This window comes from Oryza sativa, chromosome 10 (genome assembly GCF_034140825.1).
Source record: "Oryza sativa Japonica Group chromosome 10, ASM3414082v1".
NCBI lineage: Eukaryota > Viridiplantae > Streptophyta > Magnoliopsida > Poales > Poaceae > Oryza > Oryza sativa.
In genome coordinates this window covers 12,219,232-12,242,559 of record NC_089044.1, presented here as the reverse complement: position 1 = coordinate 12,242,559, position 23,328 = coordinate 12,219,232, and the positions used below count along the sequence as shown (strand labels likewise).

At 41.5% G+C, this 23,328-nt stretch overlaps 2 protein-coding genes across 2 annotated transcripts; one reads left to right on the top strand and one right to left on the bottom strand.

Moving 5' to 3' along the window:
* The first annotated feature begins 5,557 nt into the window (after nucleotides 1-5,557).
* On the top strand, nucleotides 5,558-10,368 carry LOC4348468 (probable protein phosphatase 2C 71). Its single transcript, NM_001423937.1, has 9 exons — nucleotides 5,558-5,844; nucleotides 5,931-6,331; nucleotides 7,171-7,232; nucleotides 7,510-7,579; nucleotides 7,822-7,909; nucleotides 9,051-9,220; nucleotides 9,334-9,477; nucleotides 9,566-9,694; nucleotides 9,774-10,368. The coding sequence occupies exons 1-9, from the start codon at nucleotides 5,679-5,681 to the stop codon at nucleotides 9,939-9,941; spliced, it is 1,398 nt and encodes a 465-aa protein (NP_001410866.1). The 5' UTR covers nucleotides 5,558-5,678; the 3' UTR covers nucleotides 9,942-10,368.
* A 43-nt stretch (nucleotides 10,369-10,411) lies between these two features.
* On the bottom strand, nucleotides 10,412-15,655 carry LOC4348467 (inositol-3-phosphate synthase 1-like). The gene is made up of 10 exons (NM_001423936.1): nucleotides 15,397-15,655; nucleotides 15,131-15,199; nucleotides 14,283-14,418; nucleotides 13,471-13,718; nucleotides 12,795-13,021; nucleotides 12,570-12,685; nucleotides 12,299-12,475; nucleotides 11,703-11,891; nucleotides 11,534-11,596; nucleotides 10,412-11,111 (listed from the first exon to the last, which is right to left on the bottom strand). The coding sequence occupies exons 1-10, from the start codon at nucleotides 15,579-15,581 to the stop codon at nucleotides 10,992-10,994; spliced, it is 1,530 nt and encodes a 509-aa protein (NP_001410865.1). The 5' UTR covers nucleotides 15,582-15,655; the 3' UTR covers nucleotides 10,412-10,991.
* Nucleotides 15,656-23,328: the final 7,673 nt, after the last annotated feature.

Genomic DNA, 23,328 nt, shown 5'->3' with positions numbered 1-23,328 from the left:
CACCTGAGTGGCTGGCCACTAGGGCCTTGTTTAGTTTCTACTCCATCCGTCCCATAATATTGTAACCTAGGATAGGATGAGACCCATCCTAAAACTACGAATTTGGACATGCCTCATCCTAGGACTACGAATCTGGACATGAGGCATGTCCAGATTCGTACCCATCCTAGGTTGCAACATTATGGGACAGAGGGAGTAAACAAAAACTTTTCACCCTATCATATAGAATATTTGGACACATACATAGAGTATTACATATAGAAAAAAAAACTAATTACACCGATTACGTGTAAATTGCGAGAGGAATTTTTAAGTTTAATTGCTCCATAATTTGACAATGTGGTGATACAGTAAACATTTGATAATGACAAATTAATTAGGCTTAATAAATTCATCTCGCACTTTACAGGCGGAACCTGTAATTTTTTTTATTATTAGTTTATGTTTAATACTTTAAATGTGTGCCCGTATATCCGATGTGACACGCCAAAAACTTTTTGTCCCGCGAACCAAACAGGACCTAAAATGAAAGGAGATTAAAGGTATCCACCACCCATCAACATCAAAGATGCATGCCGGCCAACACCAGGGTGCATGGAGGAAGAAACATGTGTTGTAAAAGAACTAGGTAACCTAAATCCGTAGAGTAAATTCCACAAAGCTACAGGCACTTTGTTCAAATTATCATACTACAGATTTAATAATAAATTTATCACAAAACTACAGGTTTAAGTCTAAGTATTACAAAACTATATATTTAACAATAAAATTATCATAAAACTACAGATTTTGGGGTTTAAATCCGTAGCATTAATTTTATTTTTGAGTTATAAATGTCCAATTTTTGTGATTAAATTGATATTCAGCATATAGTTTTGTGATAATTTTGTTATTAAATCTGTAGTTTTACGATATTCTATCTTAAGTCTACAGTTCTATGACAAATTTAGCGTTAAATATGTAAATTTGTAATATATCATGTTAAATTTATAGTTTTGTGGTAATTTGACCAAAGTACCTAGGGGTGAAAACGGATCGGATAATATCCGATCCGATCCGCTCCGAATCCGTTTGAAACGAGGATATGGTATGGTCTTTTAGATATCCAGCGGATATGGATGTGGATGCGGATGAGGATATGGTATCTCTAAAATCCGGCGGATACTAATTATCCGATATTTTCATCGGATTATCCAATAGACCGTTTGCCGGATAATCCAAAATTATCAACGCAAGCGACCACTTTATCTATAGCATATAACATAAGTTGGTCCATCTAATAGCCTAACCCATCAATTAACCTAGATTTCTTAGTCTGAGACTTTCACCGTTTCATGTCACACTTGCGTAGCTGTAATTTTATATTATGAACATCATATATTCATGCTGTTTAACACTTAAGCACATAATTATTACGATGGATCGTTTATTGATTATTGTATTATTGTTCTTTGCATTGCTAACTCGATGTTGTATTACACACGCAACATCCGATAAATTTAATCCGTTTCCGAACCGAATCCGTATCATTTCCGACATCCGAAACAATCCGCTCCGCATCCGTACACTATCTGCACCCGCTCTGAATCCGCTTAAAAAATATGGTTTAGGATATGGTATGACCACTATACGTCTGAATCCACTCCGTTTTCACCTCTAAAAGTACATGTAGTTTTGTGAAATTTACTAAAAGTTTTATTTAGATTATAGGAGAATTTTTAAAATGAAAAAGGTAACCTAAAATATGAAACAAATTGGAAGAAAGTGTTACATAAAGAAATGAACACGGTTTTTTTATTTATGTATGATAAAAAAAGTAAATGCCTATATTTATTGTGCTTTTTATTTATCTGGGTATTAAATGGATAAATCATAATGCATATATGTATTATAATATGGCTATGTACCAAATTACCAATATCTATCGGTACATATATTGTTTTTTCTTATGAACTAGATTTATAATTAGCTATAAAATTCTTATAGTCATATATGCTACATAGTACCAGAGCATTTTCCTTGCCCATAATCCTAATACAGTATTCATAAGTCCTTCGATGAACATGATATTCATCCTATAGGTGATATGGTCATTGACATATGAGACCAATCGTCTAGAGTCCACATGTCAGCTACGACATCATGGTGACAATGCGTCAGAAGATCTGATTTTGTCTACTTCCCCGTTTCATATTATAAGTTGTTTTGATTTTTTTCTTAGTCAATTTTTTTTACATTTGATTAAGTTTATAGAAAAATATAGAAGTATTTTTTAACACAAAACAAACATATTACCAAAATATATTCCGTGCTAGATTTAATGAAAATGATTTGGTGTTTAAAATGTTTTTTCTATAAACTTACTTAAACTTAAAAATAGGAAAAAACTCAAAGCGACCTATAATATGAAACCGACAGAGTAAGTTATTATCACTCTGCTAATGCCGTTTGTCATGGAGAGGAGAGACGGGGCTAAAAATTGCATATGACAAAATAGACAACTGGCCGTAGGGTGGGGGTAACATCTTGTGTGTGACAGGGGTGATGTTAGGCTAGCCATAGTTGGAAAACAAGCCAAACCAGCTGACATGAAATTCGACAAAATCTAGCTATACAGTAGTTATTGGGGTGCATCAAGAGTAACCGTAAAGAAAGCCGTGAGAAGATACAAGCCGATTTATATTTTTTAGGCGGTCATTTGGCTAGTCATGTTCATCTGCGAAAAAAAGACCCTTACGTCGGGAAAAATGTTTTTTTCTCTCAACCTAAGTAGAGACCATGCGTAGGTTTGGCGAGTCTAGCTAGTATCAACACCACCCATTGACATGACACTTGGAGAAACAATTTGAGTAGTAGCACTACTACTAGTTTGGAATCAGGAATTTTATGAAAATTATACTACCTCTAAGGCTCCAAGCATATATATTTAATGTTTAGGACGATTTTGAGATAAACTTTTAGCCCCGTAGATTATAAAAATACAAAATGATCTGTCTAGATTTACCATGAAAAACACCATAATATATAGGTCTTAGTCCTAGAAAAACATGTAGGTTTTATAAACTTATTTCGATATAAAAGTAACATCAAAGTTTGAACATTTTTCATCAAATCATATGCTCAACGTCAAATATTATCTCCAAATACAAATTGATCGTAGCTCAATTAGTTAGGTTGTTTGTGATGAAATCAGTCCATTCAGGTTTATGTCCTATATTTAATATGGATGCTCATATTTATGACTATTTTTTATAAGTAGGTGATGTACCATTCGATAATGCAGCGTTCATGATGACTTTATTAATTTGAAGGGTCCCTTTGATTTGAAGGAAAAACATAGAAATTTTAGAGAATTTTAATTATATAGGAAAATTTACTATAAAGACCTTTTAAAGAAATGATTAAATCATATCATATGTTTTGGAATCTATTATATTATTAAAGGAATAGAAAAAGGAGCCTTCACGTTCGCTCTCATGGCCTAGAAATTCTCACATTAATCGGAGAAAAAGAAAAGACAGAGTCCATATAGAAATACAATTTAGAAATAGCTGAAATTCGGAATTAAAAAATAAGAAATATTATAAGAGGAGACTAGAGTCCATATAGAAATACAATTTAGAAATAACTGAAACTCGGAATTAAAAAATAAGGAATATTAGAAGAGGAGACTAGAGTCCATATAGAAATACAATTAGGAAATAGCTGAAATTCGGAATTAAAAATAAGGAATATTATAAGTAGAGGATAGAGTCCATATAGAAATACAATTAGGAAATAGCTGAAATTCGGAATTAAAAATAAGGAATATTATAAGTAGAGGATAGAGTCCATATAGAAATACAATTAGGAAATAGCTGAAATTCGGAATTACAAATAAGGAATATTAGAAGTAGAGTATAGAGTCCATATATAAATACAATTAGGAAATAACTGAAATTCAGAATTAAAAATAAGGAATATAAGAAGTAGAGTATAGAGTCCATATAGAAATATAATTAGGAAATAGCTGAAATTCGGAATTAAAAATAAGGAATATTAGAAGTAGAGTATAAAGTCCATATAGAATACAATTAGGAAATAGTTGAAATTTAGAATTACAAATAAGGAATATTAGAAGTAGAGTATAAAGTCCATATAGAAATACAATTAGAAAATAACTGAAATTCGGAATTAAAAATAAGGAATATTAGAAATAGAGTATAGAGTCCATATAGAAATATAATTAGGAAATAACTGAAATACAGAATTAAAAATAAGGAATATTAGAAGTAGAGTATAGAGTCCATATAGGAATTTAAAACTAACTAAAATTTGAAATAAATATAATAAAATTAAAAGTAGAGTTTAGAGCCCGTATAAAAATACAATTTACAAATAACTAAAATTTGAAATTAAGAAAAACATGGGAAGAAGAATTTAAAGTCAATATAGGAATACAAGAAGTAACTGAAATTCGAAATTAAAAATTAAAGAATATTGAAATATGAGTTTAGAGTCCACATAGAAATACAATTAGAAATAATAAAAATTTAGAAATAAAAATAAATAATGTTGGAAGAAGAGTATAGAGTCTATATAGAAATACACTTTTACAGAAAATTCGAAATTAAAAAATATATTAAAAGACGAGTCTAGAGTCCATATAGGAATATATATAATTTACAAATAACTAAAATTTGATATTAAAAATAATTAATAACTAACACGTATATAAAATACAATATGAATATTACACATTAGTAGTTTTGTAAAGTTATTGTAAAATTTAAAATTATGTTGTCATTTTAATATATTTGAATAATATAATAAAAAACATATATGCTATTATATGAGAGAAAATATAATGATACTAGCCGCGCAATCTGCGCGGGCCACCATGCTAGTTCCTATGTAATGGACAATCCTATAGAGATTTTCAAATAAATTTAGCCAGAGTTCCAACCTCTTGAAAATTTTCCTGATTCTATCTCTCATCTAATTCCTGTGGTCCAATCAAATGATCATTCCTGCATTTTCCGTGTTGTCCGACCAAACGATTATTTATGTGTTTATCCTGTGTTTTCCAGTGGTCCAATCAAATGATTATTTCTATATTTTTGTGTGGTTTAATCGAACGATCATTCATGTATTTATTCTGTGTTTTATAATCCTCTGTTTTTTACTTACTCCTATGTGTTTTTTTATTCTTCTAATTTTCTATTCCTGTTTCCTGTGATTCTATTTTTCTTGTACAAGATATGTGTAGTAGGAATATATAGGATAGTGTGTGCGAGTATATACCTTTATACAGGTTAGGGTTTATTTATAGCCAATTAGTAGGAGGCTGTGTTTGTAGGATGAACCTTTGCGACGGAGTTACCGGTGGGTAAATGCAAAAATAACGACCACACAATTAGCACCACCGTCCAAACCCATTTCTTTATGTTGCACCGTTAACCACCCAGATTAACTCACCATTACTCCACCCCGGGCCCACCCCCCAGTGTCCCCTTCCCTCCTTGTTTGTTTCCTTACCCCTTCTCATAATAATCTCATTCCTCCTCGCCTAGAAACCAACGCTAATCTCTTCACTCCCACCACTACTACTCCAGCACAAAAAACCTCGTCTCCTCCTCCTCCTCTCTCTCGAGCTCATCTCCATTTTCAAATCTCTCTTTGCTTGCTCGAGGTGAGCCATGGCGGAGCTGCCGCTGGCGGCGGGGCTGCTCGACCTGCGCCCCTGCAAGCTCGCCCCTCCCCCTCCCCCGCCCCTCCCCGTCTCCCCCTCCCCTCGCCACCACCGCCGCCCCCACTCCACCGCCACCGCCTGCCGCGCCGCCCCCGACCTCCACTCCTCCACCGGTAAGCAGTAGCAGCAGCAGCAGCCTAGCAGCTAGCGTCTCTGCCGCTCTCGGTCTCACTTGTCTCTCTCTCTTGCTCCCGCCCAGAGCTCGCCGACGGGAGCATCGTCTTCCGCTTCGCGCGCCCCCGGGACGACGACGACGAGGAGCAGCAGCAGCGGCGGGCGGACGCCGTGGCTCCCGAGGCCGCGGCCGTCGTCGAATCAGGGCTCGACGGTGACGCCGCCGCAGCTGCTGAACCTGAGGCCCGGGATGGCGGTGGAGAAGGGGAGGTGACGGCGACGGCGACGGGTTTGGACGCGGAGGAGGTGGTGGCGAGTGGAGGAGCGGAGGCGACGGCGACCTCCGGTTTGGAGGATGCGGGGGAGGAGGCCTCGGATGGCTCCACCGCGCGGGATTCCGACACCGACGTCGACACCGAGTCCAGCGCCTCCACCGCCGCCGACGACGACCAGCCCGCCGAGTTCGCCGTCCCGCCGCCACCGGCGGTATGCCTCTCCCCTTCCCTCACCTGCTCAATTTTACTCCTCTGATTTCGATACGCCCTGATTGATATTCCTCACCCGATTTCACCCGTACCTTCATCAAGAAAAATATATTTGTAGTAATTTTTTTTCTGAAAATGGATGCTGTGAATTGTGAAACATGGTTAATTTCTGAAAAAAGGATGCTGTCAATTGTGAATGATTGAAGATGGTAATTTTTTCTTGACAAGGTTGGGTGACTCGGTTAATGCTTCAATCGATTTGTAATTTGTTTACTAGTATCTGTTTACAAGGAGTAAATTGAAGAGTTCATGTTGTTGGTACCTGCACTAGTAAATCATTTACTAAGTTCATGGACACACACAAAGTCAGAAACTTGAAGCATTTTGGTGGACCCTCGGTTTCCTCTTTTTTTTTTTTTATAACCGCAGCTCACTGATGTCTGTAACAATTTTGTTTGGATGAGGGCCAGTTGTTATGTGGTCGCTTTCCCCATCTGTTCATACTCGGGATCAATGTTGTATATCATCTGTTGTTGTCACGATATTTTTGTTTTGTCTGCTCCTGCCTTATACTATGACAGTATCTTGTAAGGGATCATACCTTATACTAAAACACACTGCCTCTGTTTCAAATCAACACTTCATAAAAACTGGGTCCAGACATACACCTTGAGAGTTTGGTATATGCCTCTAGAAATTTAGTCGCACAATGGTAATATTGTTGTGAATATGATCTGTACTTGGGGGCATAGATCTTGTGCTATCAGATATTTACCGCATGGTGGTATTTAGTTTGATTTGTGCAAGTGAGGGCCTAATGTTCTCTCTTTTTCCCTATAGGAAGAAGTTTGTAACAAGGTAGATTGGGAAAAGGACACTTCAGAGGTGAAGAATACTGATAGGTATTAATTTGTTTTCTTACTTCGATTTCAAGTGTTTCAAATCATAAAGGCATTCAGTAAATTATTAATAGCTCATATATTTCCATACAAGTTTGTGCAGTAATGGTTGTGCGCATCTGATGCTTACAAAGCTGGATATGACCTGTATTTTGTCTTCATTTAGTTAGGCAACTTTTTCATGCAAACATATCTTATGGCTTTTCCTGTCTTTATGCTTTTAAACCTGGACCTCCAAAAACAGCTTTAATAATTTTGTCATGTTGTAATTCATATAAAGGATGGTTCCAGTAGCCTCATCAACGCTTGTGTTGGCATCAGGTGCTGCGATCTTGCCTCATCCTTCTAAGGTACTAATAATTGCGCTACGTGTTCTCTTTTATGCTGTATACCTTTGGACTTTAGTCTATCTTGACCCTATCACAGAAGCAAATTCATTTAAAGTATGTCTATTGCTGAAATAAGCAGTTAATTATTGCTTCCACATTCTACATACTTTTCTTTGGTACTCCATTTGATAACACTATTACTGTAAGTCAGAAACACTAATGGTTCACCTGATGCTTCAATTATGGTTTGAATAACTTTCCAGGCAGCAACAGGTGGAGAAGATGCATATTTTATTGCGTGTGATGGCTGGTTTGGTGTGGCTGATGGAGTTGGCCAGTGGTCATTTGAAGGTAAACCGCATGAATATTTCAGTGCAACAGTGTGAACTAGGCTTTCCATTCCAGGCGCAGGTTTCCACATTCCAATTCTATTCTTAAATTTTAGTTACTGCTCACTTTAGAAGACAATGTGTTTTCCAAACATGTAGTCAATCCTTATCCATCAGAAAATTCAAGAAATGTTTGCTTGTTAAACAAAATAAACACAAGGACCTTGGCAGATTTTATTGACTTAGTGACTATATCATCTATAGTCTATAGATGTTGGACAAGACATATAAAGCATGTTTTACATTTTTACTATAGTGAAAATTAATTGACTGATGATGTTATTAACCAAAAGCAACTTTTTCAGTATTTAAAGAATACTTTAGTATTCATTTTCTTTCTGGTTCCTTGAGTATTTTATGGGTTTGACATCGTAGTGGGAAAATACGAACCAACTTTAGCTTCTTTACGTCCAGCTCAGTAAGATATCAAGTACTGCCAGATAGTTACTACTAGCAAGAATAATGGTTGAGGAACAAGGGACAGAGTTCTCTTTCTAAACTCCATAGGAATGGGAAAATGGTGTCCTGCCTGTGGGCCTGGTAGCAGGACGATGGCAATTCAAAGACCATCAGGGTTACACAATAACCATCGAGTTGAATAGCCATAGCAGGTGCTGGGAGATGAATATGGGTTTTTCTGTTTTACACCCCGTATTGGATCTACTCTTCACCAAAAGTTGACTTGCACAAAAGAAATGGAACTATAATACTGTAGAATGGATGTGGAAATGGTCAAATGGAGGTTGTAGAATAAGTTTATTACTACTAGTACAAGAAATAGGAACATCCTTCTTTAGAAGAATATTCTTTTGAAATGTCAACCCACACAGGCCACTGGTCTACCACAGGCTCTATATATGGATATAGAATGAAAGGCATACAACCTGGTTTGGACCAAGTCTTCAAGTAAGAGGGCAAAATGTGTTCATATCGGTAGTACCCTTGGGCCAATGTTAACATTCACTCATTTATTTATTAGCTGCAAAGTTAATTTTGAGCCAACACTATGTGTCTGATACATGTTCATACTGAAGTTCTTAGTGTATCATAATTATTCATGGGAATGCTGAAGTGCTAAGTTGTTGTATAATTTTTGTAAACAGGTATCAATGCAGGGCTTTATGCAAGGGAGCTAATGGATGGTTGTAAAAAGTTCATTATGGAGAATCAAGGCGCTGCAGATATTAAACCCGAACAAGTTCTTTCCAAGGCTGCAGATGAAGCGCACTCTCCTGGTTCTTCCACTGTTTTGGTTGCTCACTTTGATGGCCAGGTCTGTTCTTTTGATCAAGACTCTTCTTGTTTCTAATGAACCAATTGCACTGTATTTATTGTTACATTTGTCATTGTTTTAGTTCCTCAATGCTACATTTGTCATTGTTTTAGTTCCTCAATGCATCGAATATTGGAGACTCTGGATTTCTGGTGATAAGAAATGGAGAGGTGTACCAAAAATCAAAACCAATGGTTTATGGTTTCAACTTTCCACTGCAAATTGAGAAGGGCGATAATCCCCTGAAACTTGTACAGGTGCAAAGATTAGCCTTTGTACTATAAATCATGTGCAATCGTATTAAGTAATTTAAAACTAACATTATTGTTTACCCTTTTCCTTCAGAATTATACAATTGAGCTGGAGGATGGTGATGTCATTGTAACAGCAAGTGATGGTCTTTTTGACAATGTGTATGAGCAAGAAGTAGCCACCATGGTCTCGAAATCTTTACAAGCCGATCTCAAACCAACGGTTAGAATCAACTTGCCTCATAAATAAAATGCCTAGCGAATCTGAACATTGAATCATTGCATGGCTATTCCACTTGCAGGAGATTGCTGAACACCTGGCTGCCAAGGCGCAGGAAGTTGGTAGATCTGCAGCCGGAAGTACCCCATTCTCAGATGCCGCTCTTGCAGTGGGGTACCTGGGTTTCAGCGGGGGCAAACTCGATGACATAGCCGTCGTCGTGTCCATTGTCAGGAAATCTGAAATCTAAATTGTAAAAGACATCCATGATCCATGATGTCCCCCTCTCAAGTTTGGTTGAAGCTGCACTCCTAGCCTCCTAGCAAGGTGCACCACACTCATCAATATATTGTACAACCAGAAGTGCAGCTGCTGAAAAAGACTATCTGTGAGCGAGGAGCAAGAGGCCATTAACCTGTGTAAGTATCTTTGAGCCGAATTGCTCGCGGTTTTTGGGCTAATTTAGCATTGGAAAGTAATATTGTGATCCTTGGTTCGAGTTGTAAACCGGTGGAAGAAATCTGCCGTGTGTGTGAGAGACAACCGTGCATAGGAAAGGAACATACATTGATTATGTGACATGAACTGGAAATTGCCGCAAGACACCTCCTGGCACTGGCAACTGTAACCATCACACCTCATTTCACATTAACCTGATGTTTACCCATGGATGCCAAGATGTTTTAGCCATTAGTACAGAATTTGCACAGCATATGCAGATGTTGAAGAAGGTTGCTTTTTTTCACTATCTGCATAATTACAGGATAATAACAGGAAATTGCTGCATTTTGATAAGCAGAACATGGCCTCATAAATACAGACTAGGACCAAAGCTGTTCTTTGATTCAAAAGTGTTCCAGATATAAGACTTAACAGTAATACTGACAACTTGTACTATAGATCCATAAGCATAGAAGACGATTAGTTCCTTGCTTCACCTATCATCATACACAATATTAACCAATGTTCATGCAGCTCACAGCATACTAGCAGCAGAGCTGAAAAAAGTCTCCATCTCAATTAAAAAAACAAAAAATGAAAAAAAAAATCATGGAGCAGAGTGTCAAACTGTCAATAGATGCCCCCAATTAAGAGGATCCAAGTGAATGACACCCATTTTCTGAATGAATATCACTTGATCATTTCATTTGCTTCCCCACTTGGCCTCTTGTTATTTCTTTCAGGTGTTCCTCATTTTCTCTCTTTTTTTGTTCTTTTTCTTGTTGAAGAAAACTGTCACCTTCCTCCACCACTTGCTGTTCATCATCCCTCCTGATAAGAGGACCTGTCAAGGCCTATATCACTTGTACTCAAGCATCATGTTGTTCTCAGGGGCCAGTCCAACACAGGCCCTCAGGATGTTCTCCAGCATGGCCCTCTGCTTGGCCAGTGCATTCACCACTGGTGTGCCTGGGGGAACCTGCAGTTTCATCAACCAAACTCCTCATCAATTTCAAATGATTTTTCAGCACATTGCATTGCAACAGAAACTAACAGAAATTTGTTTTGTTCCTGCAAGTGAAAATGGAAGGGCTTGTTCACTTGTTGTCAAAATCAACCTTACCAAAATTACCAAATTTTGGTACATTTTGATGTTATCAAATTTTGGTAGCTAGCGTTAGATGTGTAACGTGTTTGGTTTGGAGGTTTGTCAAATTTGAGTAGTGTTCTCATGAGAGAACTTCTGGAACTACGAAATTTTGGTATGATGGCAATAATAAGATTATATTTAGTTTGTTATCCTACTAAAATTTGGTAACGCTAAAATTTGTTATGGTCTAAAATGGCAATAAAGTTAACAGGCCAAAAGTGCATTTGATTTCAGGAAATGAATGCACTCACAAGAGGAGCCTTGCTGAGGTAGCTCAGGATGGTAGCCACTGGATGGAAAGAATGGTACTTATCCTGCACAATGAGCAGAACGGACAGTAGATTCAGAGAGTTCGTTGTCAGAGATGAACTGGGTCCATTCCAATATCTGTGCAAGATGTGATTGCATTGCTGTTGTTACCTGGTCTTCAGCTTTGAGCTGGATCCTGGTGCTGAGCTCGGCGAGGAGGACGAGGTCGAGGATGATGGGCGCGGCGAGGAGCGAGTCCTCGCAGGTGTTGTGCAGCACGATGGTGTTCTTCCCTCCCATGAAGATCTCCGAGGTGTACTCGTCCATGGCCCTCTTGCTGTCCCCAACGTATGGAATATACTGCAACAATTAACAATTACTCAATAGAAACAGCAACCAAATCATCAGCCACCGTGCATCAGCGGGGTATAATTTTTCGGTCTGGCAGATTCTATCGGAGGTCACCAAATTTGAATTTGAACAAAATATTACCGAATTTAAAAAAACAAAAAAAAAATTCAGCCGAAATAATATCGAATAGGAGGATTCGAAATGACTGAATTTCAGAAATTTCATTCCGGAATAGGAGGATTCGAAATGACTGAATTTCAGAAATTTCATTCCGGAATTTCTAACCCTGTGCATGAGTGCCAAAGCAATTAACAATTAATCCATAGAAACAGCAACCAAATCATCAGCCACACCATATGCATGATGAGTGCCACTACTGCAAGAATGAATTGGATCAAGAATGGGGGCGGGCGGACCTTGATGACGATGACGTGGTCGGGGTGCTCGCCGGGCTCGTAGAGGATGGCGTTGCTGGAGACCATGTCGTCGACGACGCCGCTCTTGGAGATCTCCTTGGACCGGAACGTCTGCGGCGCCGACAGGTTCATGCCGTCGTTGTTGCCTAGGTGGTTGTAGCTCGCGATCGACGTCGGCTGCCATTGCCAATTTCCATATGCACAACAAACCAATTCATGTTTCATCGATCGCGATCACCCGAGTTGGAGTTCATCATATGTACATATATACCTTGATGCCGGCGCCGACGAGGAAGTCGACGAGGACGGACTTCATCTTGGTCTGCCCACTCTTGAAGTCGTCGCCGCCGATCACCGAGTTCTTCTTGATGGCGAGCTCGATCAGCCCTGTCCATGCATCAGCACATCATCGTCAACCTAAGAACGGGATTCATGAAACAATGTCTCGTCGTCGTCGTTAATGGAGGATGTAGCTAGCAGACGGCGGGCGGCGCACCGGGCACGAAGGTGTTCTGGGGGCTGCCGTTGATGAAGGGGACGCCCTCCATGACGCAGGCGATGGCGTAGAGCGTCGACGGCGACATCTCCGGCTCGTCCTTGTCCAGCGACGCCAGCAGGTTGTCCATGGTGTCGTTCATCCCGGCCACCACGTTGCTGTACCGCTCCGTGTTGGCCGTCCACAGCACCACCACCTTGTCCACCTTGCTCTTCTCCTTGAACTCCCTTATACCAACAAATCCCACCCATGTCCATCAAAACCAAAATTAATGTACATACAAACTTTTGCTGAATTTTGTCAGTTCATGTCAAACAGAAAATCACATAGCTTGTTTTGGTATAAGAAAATAACACACATACAGTCTACTGCTCCCTCCGTTACAGATTATAAGTCATTTTAACTTTGATCAAAGTTAAATTGTTTCAAGTTTGACCAACTTAATTTATAGAAAAAATAGTAACATTTTCAACCCAAAATAAATTTATTATAAAAATATATTTAATTATTGATTTAATAAAACTAATTTGCTAATATAAATATATTATATTTGCGTATAAATTTGGTTAAACTTGAAGCAGTTTGACTTTGACCAAAATCAAATTAAACAACTTATAACCTGAAATAGAGGCAACAAGCAAGATGATATCATTTTGGTAGCTCAGAGACTAGCTACCTGATGTCCTTCTTGACCTGTTCGACCTGCTCCTTCTTGGTGCCCTTGATGACATTGTTGGCGCGGGAGCCCTGGTTGGCGGCGATGAAGTCAGGGTTGTAGACGCCGGGGAGGGGCACCATGGACTCCATGTGATGCCGGAGCTGCTTCTGCAGGTCGATGTCCAGCACCCGAGCCCTGGTCATGGCGTCGGCCAGGTTCATGCTGCTGATGTCCCACCCACCGAACACGATGTCGTTTGGGTTTACCTTCAAAAACCGAATCAAATTAATTATCATCATCAGTGTCTGCCTGTCTCAAAGTATTACGATTCATCAATTCTGGTATGTTTGTATCTCAAATTGACATAATTAGTTAGTGTCAGAAATATTACGATTCTTTATTGTATTATGAAAATAGGGTCAATTTCAAGGGCTAGGTAGAGACTAGTATATGGTTATATCATGGTATTATTATAGTCTAAGAAATATGAGTGAAAATAGAATATGAAGAAAAAAACTTGGTGTCAATGAATTAAGAAAAGCGTGAGAAATACGACTGTATATTTAAAAATAAATATTTTGAAATACAGTACACTTAATAAACTACGTATAAGACCCGATCGCTTACAGGAAAATAGGTTGGATTGTTCGCATACGCAAATCCATATATATATGGGTGCATCGTATAATAATCAGAATGTTTTTACATTGTCAAAAACCATAAATAGAGTCGTTTTTTATATATCTTTTCATGATAGAAAATGTAGATAAAGGGGAAATTTTATGATATGATCTGAGTGGTAGAAGGTTAATTTGAGAAGATGGGGTCACCATGGGTACAAGGCTCTTAAAAGGCGCATAGATCTCCTCCCCGTTGTAGCTCCCAACCCTGATGGTGGATGATTGTGTCAGGGAACCAAAGTAGTTGGCCTTGTGCACCTTCTCCTTGGTCGCCCATGAAATTCCCCTGAAATATTTTTTGAAATTAGAACAATTAATTAACCATGTGGGATAAATGAGGAATTCAGTTGCACACTATATCATTTTTAATTTGGCAATCAGGATCCATGGAGACGATTTTTTTAAATAAATAAATAAATAAATGATGAGTTCATATAGTTATGCACTAATTGCAAACTACATCAGGGTTTAAATTTTCGGTTTGGCCGATTCAATCAGAGGTCACTGATATACCGAAATTTTGAACAAATGTTGGTCAAATTAGAACAAAATATTACTGAATTCACAAAAAAAAGTGAAAAAAAAAATAAAACTTCAGCCAAAATTTTTTCGTATCTAGAGAGTCCAAAATGACCGAAATTCATTCCGGAATTTTGAACCCTGCACTACATATAGTAGGAGTATCACTGTTTGGCAGTCCAAAGCAGGCAGGCAGGCATGCATTTTTGGATAAATGAGGAATAATTCATATTCTGCCACACTACATATCATTCTTGGCATTCAAAAAAGACAGGACGCATTGCATGCATTATTTTGGATAAACCATAATCCAATGCAACTGCACCATATCATTTCTTGACAAGTGAGGAATTCAATAATGATGCAATGAACTCATGCATTTTTGTGGATGAACTAGAATCCAATTACAACATCTGGATAAACGAGCAATTCAACATAACGTTATAATTAAGATTTTATCTAATTAATTAATTAATTACTCTCTGTTGGCGATGACACCAGCCGTGAGCGTGGTGCCGTTGTTGCCTCCCCATCCAACCAGCATCACCCTGCATTTCATCCATTGCATACATAAACAACTCCAAAAGTTAATCAAATCGAACACAATTAAGTAATTAAGTGAAAAACAAACAGGTACTACTACCCAATTTCAAAATTCCTCTCCATCGATCGTCTCATCTCATCAACAAGATGAGAAGAAAGATGAGCAGCTAGCATTTCGTGTTTAATTATACATGCGTAGTACCCGAGCTTGGGGACGGTGGTGGTGGTCTTGAAGTGGTAGGTGACGGACTTGGGGCGGACGACCCACCCCTTCTCCGGCGACGGCGGCGCCACCACCTCCGTCGTGTCATATCGGTACTCCGACTCGATCTCCCCGTCGCCGTACCGCACGCGCGGGCTCTCCACCCTGAAGCCCTCCACGAACATCCTCCTCCTCCTCCTCCGGCTCCGATCAGATCACCCGCGAGTTCAGCCAGCGGCGGCGGATGGGTGTTTGGATGGGTCGCGGAGGAGGCCGAGGGCGCCGGCTTTATATAGCGTCCCCGGACGTCCACGTGGCGCGTCGCCGGTGGTGGAAGCTGGTGCCATGCGATGCGAGGGAGTAGATGACGAATTTGCGGAGATTCTAAGGGTGGATATGGAAAATGGCAGTGCCGCAGCGAGAGGGATCACCGCTCTCTATCCATAGACCAATTCTTGGGCGGTCTACACCACGCCGCGGGCCCGTCAGTTGCGGGGCGTCGCGGGGGTTTCTCCGTACACCCGGCGTATGCACCCCGTGAAATATAGGTGTGTTTGGTTGCCTGCATCTGCATGAGGCTTGGCCCGTATCTGTGGATGCAATTTTCGGTTGTCTGGATGGCCTTCCCATGCAAAAAGAGCTCCTCAGCCAGGCTGAGCAGAAACGCTCAAATCGAGCTTCACAACTCGGCCTGGCCAGGAGCGTGCGAGCAAAAACGAGGGTTTGGTGAGGCTCAGCCCTGGCCTGCGCCGCCGCCGCCATCTTCCTCGCATGCCACTACCGCCCTCCTTCTTCAACTCCGACGAACTGCATATGCATGGCGGCCATGAGGTGCAGCAAACAACAGGGCAACAGGAAGACGAGAGGCGATGAGTGATTGCCTCTCTTTCTTCCACGGCTGCAAGAGGCGGCAGTGAGCTCGCTGGCCCCAGATCCGCCGGCCACGAGGAGCAGATAGGGGCAGCGAGCGGCGGGGGTGGAGGACCAGACCAGCGGCGAGCTTTCTTCCCCGAGGAACCGATTGAATGCATCGAGGATTTTCTTTTTTTTTTTTCATTTCTTTCTCCATCGACAGTATTAAGCACTGTGATAAGCACCACAAGAGGCGACGAATGCATCGAGGAATTATTTTATTCCTTCCTCCATTGGTTAGACAGTAATAAGCACTATGATTTTTATTGTGCATTTGCTCCGTGATAAATTTCTTTAAAAATTATCATACGAATTTAGTGCACTGGCGGAATTCGGAATTTCGCGAAATCCGGTGAAAAACTGGTAAATTCCGAACAAATTTCATAAACCAAAATTTGAATACAAATTCCCTAAGTTTGTCAACAAGTTCTCGAAAACCGGTCGGTTTTGGCGAAATTCCGATCGAAACAGTAATTTGTTTTCCTTTTTTTAATTCTTTATTCTTTTATTTCCTGATGTAAGTTTCAGTAAATACACACAATACATAATGTTTTTCGAAAATTTATATCCTAATAAGTTCTATGAATATCATAGTATTTATAAGATTTTATTTTATTTTTTTATCAATTCAAATTTCAATTTGGATGAAACTTCTCGAAATCTCAGACGGTTTCTACTTTTGAGCCTCGTCGAAACGTCGAAATTTCGTGAAATCCGGTTGGATTTCGTCGGAATCGTAAACCCTGCTGGAAATAGTGAGTTCGTAGGAATCTCACCCTCAAAAAAAAATAATTCATCATTCATACAACCAACCAAACAAAATCTCTTTTGAATCGTATCTCCAGGACAGTCAACCAAACAACATCTTATACTAGCCTGGTTAAACCAATGCAAACTAGGGGTGAAAACGATACGGAAACTTTTCGGATTCCGGGCCTGTTTTCGAAAACGGAATCAGCCGGTCGGAATTTCTCGGAAACGGAATCGAAAACGAAAATATTTCCTCAGAAACAGAATCAAATATGATATTAGCGGTTTCCGTTGGAACTCGGAATCGGTACGAAAAATTCCAAAATTTTTTTCGGAATTCCGAAGTTAAAAAGGCACATAGAATCAATAGTCCATAAGTCGTCCCCAAGTTCCCAACCCAACCCAAATCGTGGCTAGCCCTAGAGCGAGACAGATAGATCGTGGCACAACATCACGCAACTGCGAGCCGGCGGCGGAGCAACGCATCCAAATCGCGGCATCACGCATCCCCGCGCGGCTGTTGACGGTCGTTATCGACCAATTTCGATCGTCAATATTACCCAATATATGAAGACTAGCTATGCTTGCAATGCATAATTCCCAAATAAAATATTCTATTCCACTATGTGCTTGGCGAACTAACATGTACGCAGGAGAAGCACGCATGAGTGGAGGAGAATCGACAGAAAATAGACAAACGATCAATCAGATACTGTGAGGATCAGACTTATGGATAGATGGGCTGAGAACTCAGAAAAGACATGATCAATTAAGCCCAAAATTCCATGTTTTGGAATGCGGAGCAAACGAGGAGTCGGCCTGCCAGAACCCTCTAGTTTGGCCAAACCCCCATCACAGCCGTTTAGGCTGGGGTTTGGCATGGACGCTCTGGATGAACTCCTGATGGCAGTTGCGGAGCATTTCCGACAATTCTCATGCTCTACAACCGTCATACCTGCCTATTTAAGGAGGTCTCATCCTCACTTCACAACACACACAAGCAAGGATTGAAGCTCCATTTCTCCAAAGTTAGAATTAGTATAGTGCTAGTGGAATAGGAATAGAATAGTTCAGAGTCCGTGGAAGCTTCGGAGAGTTCGGTAAAGTTCTTAGCTTTTCCTTTTCTCTTTTCTAAGACTTCCTTTTCGGTAATATAATATTCTTCTTTTTATACAAGTTTAGTACTTTATTCCAATTATAGAATATGAGTGCTATGCTTAGTCTATTTATATTTAGTATAATCTCATTGGTTAAACCTTCTGGGATCTGTATTGATGCTGGTATAATGTTTGTTTACCGGGCCATACGTCAGCCCAGGCTAAGCCGAGGGCTATGGTTCCGGAACACAAATGCTCTGCACCGATTGCAAGGCTGCAGAGTAATAAGTAGTAGCTTAAGCATGGGGTTTAGGCTAAGACTTATCGTTATTTTGGAGTATATTCGCCGGGAGAGCAGCGGGCCGCTGATGGTGACAGCTCAGTATGGGAATCTTCCCCGCAGTTTATATTCCTACATACAATTTCCTGGGGTTGGATACTCCTCCGTATACTTCTTCAGTTGGATGGTTATGACAGGTTGTCGTAAGAAACTCGGCAACCCGGGGTAACTTTGCGATGCATCGGGAGGGCACAGTTGAGTCTCGGCTCAGCTGTGCTGCATTGTTAAAGGGGTTATACCGCAGGAGAGTATACTAATTATGATAGACTAGGTACTTGTATACTAGAAGTACAGGAATAGAATATTTCTATACTTTTCCACTTAGCCATAATTAGAAGATGTAGGAGTTAGCTAAATCCTTAGCTGTGTGTCAACCTACCATTTGAACTGAATTAACCCATGCATAGACTTTGATGTGTATAAGTAATATATGAATTGTTAGCATAGTTCTCTCTTATCATATCTTCCCTTGGAATAAAATAAATACGATACCTTAGAATACTCTCGGGTGAAATGCTACAATGGTATATCCGCGCGCTTGCGGATTACATCTGTGACCATAATATACCAGGGTTATTTCTAGTGCTATTGCTGGGAATTAAATTTCCAGTAGTGTCGCTAAGAAATACCAACAGCGGCCGCGCCCACCACCCGCGCCACCACTGGTCCATCATCCTCGCCACCGCTGGTCCGCCGTCCCACCGCTCACGCCATCTCGCGCCGCCACCCTTCCTCTCTCGTAGAGTCGCAATCGCACCATCCTCGCCCCCACCATCTCGCGCCGCCCTCGCTCTTCGCCGTCTCACACCGCCGGCTCGGTCCCGCCATCTCGCGGCGCCGTCCCACCGTTTCGCCGCCACCACCACCACTGACGACGACGCCACAGGCCCACAGCCACACCGACGAGGCGACTCTTACTCACTGTCACGCCCAGAAATTCCCGAATAGAATTCCAAGCAGAATGTGCATTAAAACCCCTGTCCAGGACTGGCCAGGGTACACAAACGACAAAGTTGACATACAGGTCCACGTCTTACAAACACACTAAAAATCGTACATAAATGCAGTGGAAATTAAAGGATAATCTAAAGCTAGGTCTTGACTTGGATAGCAGCGGGTGACACCATTCCACAGGCATCCTCGACAGCACGGATGAAGCCTACTCCTCCGAGTAGCCACCATCTGACGCATACTCAAACTCTGGGGGTTGGGAGATAGAGCAAGACTGAGTACTACCCACTGTACTCTGCAAGTCATACCAGAATGGAAGGTACGATGCAGGATATAACCAAAGAGATCTAGAGAGGTTCATTTGCATAAAAGCTAGCAATTATAAACGGTAGTTGTAAGCAGTAAAACAGTTGTAGTAATTAACCAATCATTGCTCAACGCTACACCACGATGAGATAGGCCCAAACCACCACCTGAACTAATCAATTCCATTTAGCTAAACTAGGGGTGAGACTAATCACGATGAATCTGGTCAACCGCCCATAACTGAGGGCACGGCTATTCGAGGTGTACAACTGTACCCACAAGACACAGACCCACGACATGTTTCCGTGAGCCGCCATGCAGCCACGACATACCGGAAAGAGGCCGTGACAGGACCCTTCGCATAACCCCCTCTAACCAAGCACACCACACCTTAGGTTTCGCCCCTGGTCCTCAACAGGCAGCGGGCAGCCCCTTCTCGTGCCTAGGCGAATCAGCAAGCCGCATAGGCCGTCGCAGGACCCATTCGAACTCCATCACGTCCACCCTTGCCTGGATGTGTCAGCTAGAGGAAAGCTACACTACAAGCCCAGCCGTTGCCCATGCTGGCTTGTGGTAAGTACGATAAATTCTTCCAAGGTTTCCCGTGAACCGGTCCTTAATCGCTATGGGCACGACCAGCAAAACCATGCACCCACAGCCCACCATTTAGTGTATTTTAATTAACCAACACCATTGCGGTGGCACTAGTCCAAAGATATGCTAGAAGCCAATGTCTATGCATTAATGTAACTAGTTGGCACCCTCGCGCCTTGCCGCGGGATTTGCTAATTTTATCATCGAATAAAATCAATGTTTTAAATGGTTAGATGCAACTCTTTTTTATATACAAAATAGATGATAATACGGCTTCATATATAGCTTCTGTTATTATAATACAATTAATGTTTTATTTTTTGAAACGCCATTGTGTATTGTTATGATATATGAAAGTTATTTTCATGCACAATCTGGATATCGTCACAATTAGGCAGTGTAGCACTTCTCTGCTTCACCTCAAGCATGTTTCCAAAATGAGTTTGGATTAATGATACCTAATTATTGTATGTTATCCAATTGTTTATAACAAAACAAAGCTCACATCTTATATAATAATTGGAGTTGTATTTAGAAAAAAAGATTAGTATTATCTTTGAGGATTTGTATGTATGCGTAGAATGGATAACAATGTCACGCATGATTATGAGCTAAAGGGAGGTGAATGGATAAGTAATCAATGATTAAATTAGATGGATGAGTAGCTAGCTTCTTGATCCAACGGCTGATAACTCTATACTAATGCGATCCGATGGCTTAAAATTGTTGATGATGTGGCTTCTTGCATGTCTTGCTTTATAGGAGTAAATGCTTCTTAGTGGGTACCAATTATATAGGAAGATAGGATTCCCCTTTGTTTACTAGTTGAACTAAGCATGGTAAGCAATTCCTAGTCCAACATCTAGTCATGTTACATCCCAAGCTAACAAAGAAATAAGGTACACAAATAATATGGCTGAGAACAGTAGGTAAAACATCCCATATCGTAACATTATAAACCATGCATAAATTTAAAGGAAACATAGAGCATTTGCAATATGGGATCAATATTTTCAAGTGACAAGTATAACTTTCCTTGTTCTGCTGCTGGAGGGACATTGGCGACTACTTCGAAGTACACCGAAGCGTCGGGAGAGCCGGATTCTAACCGACATTCAAAGTAAACAATGCAAACAGGCTATAAGACTACTGAAACAAAGAACAAAACCATTTTAATGGATTCTTTACATTTTTCTTGATTTACTGAGACTTGAATGGGCTTAAACAGAGTACGGATGAATTCTCTATGAATTTTAGAAGATTCATTGTGTTTATTACTATAACAGAAAAGTCCTTAATTGATTCATTGTGCATTAAATACCCCGGATGACGTCGGCGGACAGCGGTGGCGGCTCACGGCCGGGCACGCATGGGCTCAGCTCAAGCCAGCCCGGTGGGCCATGGTGACACGGCGGCGCGGCATGGAGCGGCGGCGGCGCAGGTCGGCCACCAGTGGCGGAGAGCGGTGGCAATGCAGCGGCATGGAGCGGCGCTAGCGGCGGTGCTAAGTGGCGGGCGGCGCGGCACCGAGAGGGAGAGAAAGGGAGAGGAGGGCCTCACCGATGATGATCAACGACAGCGAGCGGCGAGTCGGCGACGGCGACGGGCGGACGAGCTCCGGGGTTTCCTAAGGGACACAACGAGAGAAATTAGAGAGGGAGAGAGAGATCACAGAGGACGGGGACGCCGGCCGAAGGCGGTAGCCATGGAAGTGCTCACCGGCGCACGAGGGGAAGGGGGCTCCGGCGGCGGAATCGGTCGGGGAAGCGGCGGACGGGATGGCGCTCGGGAAGGCGAACCCGACGGCGTCGACGGCACAACTCGGCGCGGCGGCTAGCGGCGGCCAGGGCAGCGGGAGGCAGCGGCGGTGGGTGCGCGGCACTAGGGCGATGGAGTGCACGGGAGAGCTCGGTAAGAGAACGGAAAAGCGAGAAGGAGGTGCGGGCATCGTTTATATAGGCACGGAGTGGTCGGACGTGGCCGGGAACGGGCCGATTTCGCCGGGGATGTGGGGGAGGTGGACAGAGAGAGAGAGAGAGAGGCCGGCTTCGAATCTCGGCCAGCTCGGGCACGAGCGCGGGCGGAGAAGTGGGGCGGCGGTTGCAGGGGAGTGCGGGGCGCGTGCAGGGTGTGGGCGACGTGCACGGGAGGCGCGGGAGAGGCGGGAGGCGGCGGTTGTGGGCGCGGGCAGCGCTGGCCGGAGGAGGGAGACGGGCCCGACAGGTGGGCCCCACCTATCGGCGACCTGGAGGAAGGAGGGGGCGCGAGAGGTCACCTGGGCCTCGGCCTCGGGCCAGCTCAGCTGAGGACGCGCGGGGGAGAGGAGGGAATAGGCCGGCGGCCCAAGAAGGAAGGAAAAAGGGAGAAAAAGAAAAGAAAAGGAAAAAGAATTTTCAGGGTTTTTTTTAATGCTTATGCTCGATTTTAATTAGTTGAAATTCCAATAAAAATCTTGTTAGCATATTTTGACATGTAGAACCCAAGAAAAATTCCATATGCCAATTCCGATTATTATTTTCATTCATTAATTTAGGATTTCTCTCTTGCCTTTAAACAAATAATTTCTTGCAATGATTTATTAATTGCATTTAGGATTGGGAGAGGACCTTTAGGGCGTGACACTCAGAGCTGACGCCGCCTCGCCTCGCAGCAACCAGCAGCCCAGCTGATGTGTGTACTGTATTGATAGACTGATGTGTGTTGCTGTTCTGTGATGATTGATGAACTATGTACTGAATACTGATGATGTACTGATGGATTGATGGATCGATGGAGTGTTTTGCTGTAATTTTTTTAGAATATTTGTTATGCAAAATATATGAAGTTATAGAAGAATATATTTTGCTGTTGGGACATAATAATTAGACCTGATATAATTATGTTTTATGATGAATTGTTGGCTGTTGAGACTTGAGAATTGGACTTAACAAAAGTTTGAAGCTCAGTTTGAGGGGTTTTTGTATTCCGATAAATTTTCGTTGC

Excerpts from the sequence above, each read along its gene's own strand:
- LOC4348468 (NM_001423937.1), top strand. The coding sequence starts at position 5,679 with ATGGCGGAGCTGCCGCTGGCGGCGGGGCTGCTCGACCTGCGCCCCTGC. Across the intron at positions 7,580-7,821 it reads TCTTGCCTCATCCTTCTAAG|GCAGCAACAGGTGGAGAAGA; the intron begins GTACTAATAATT and ends ATAACTTTCCAG. Across the intron at positions 9,478-9,565 it reads ATCCCCTGAAACTTGTACAG|AATTATACAATTGAGCTGGA; the intron begins GTGCAAAGATTA and ends CTTTTCCTTCAG.
- LOC4348467 (NM_001423936.1), bottom strand. The coding sequence starts at position 15,581 with ATGTTCGTGGAGGGCTTCAGGGTGGAGAGCCCGCGCGTGCGGTACGGC. Across the intron at positions 11,597-11,702 it reads AGCTCAAAGCTGAAGACCAG|GATAAGTACCATTCTTTCCA; the intron begins GTAACAACAGCA and ends CTCATTGTGCAG. Across the intron at positions 11,112-11,533 it reads ACCTCAGCAAGGCTCCTCTT|GTTCCCCCAGGCACACCAGT; the intron begins GTGAGTGCATTC and ends ATGAAACTGCAG.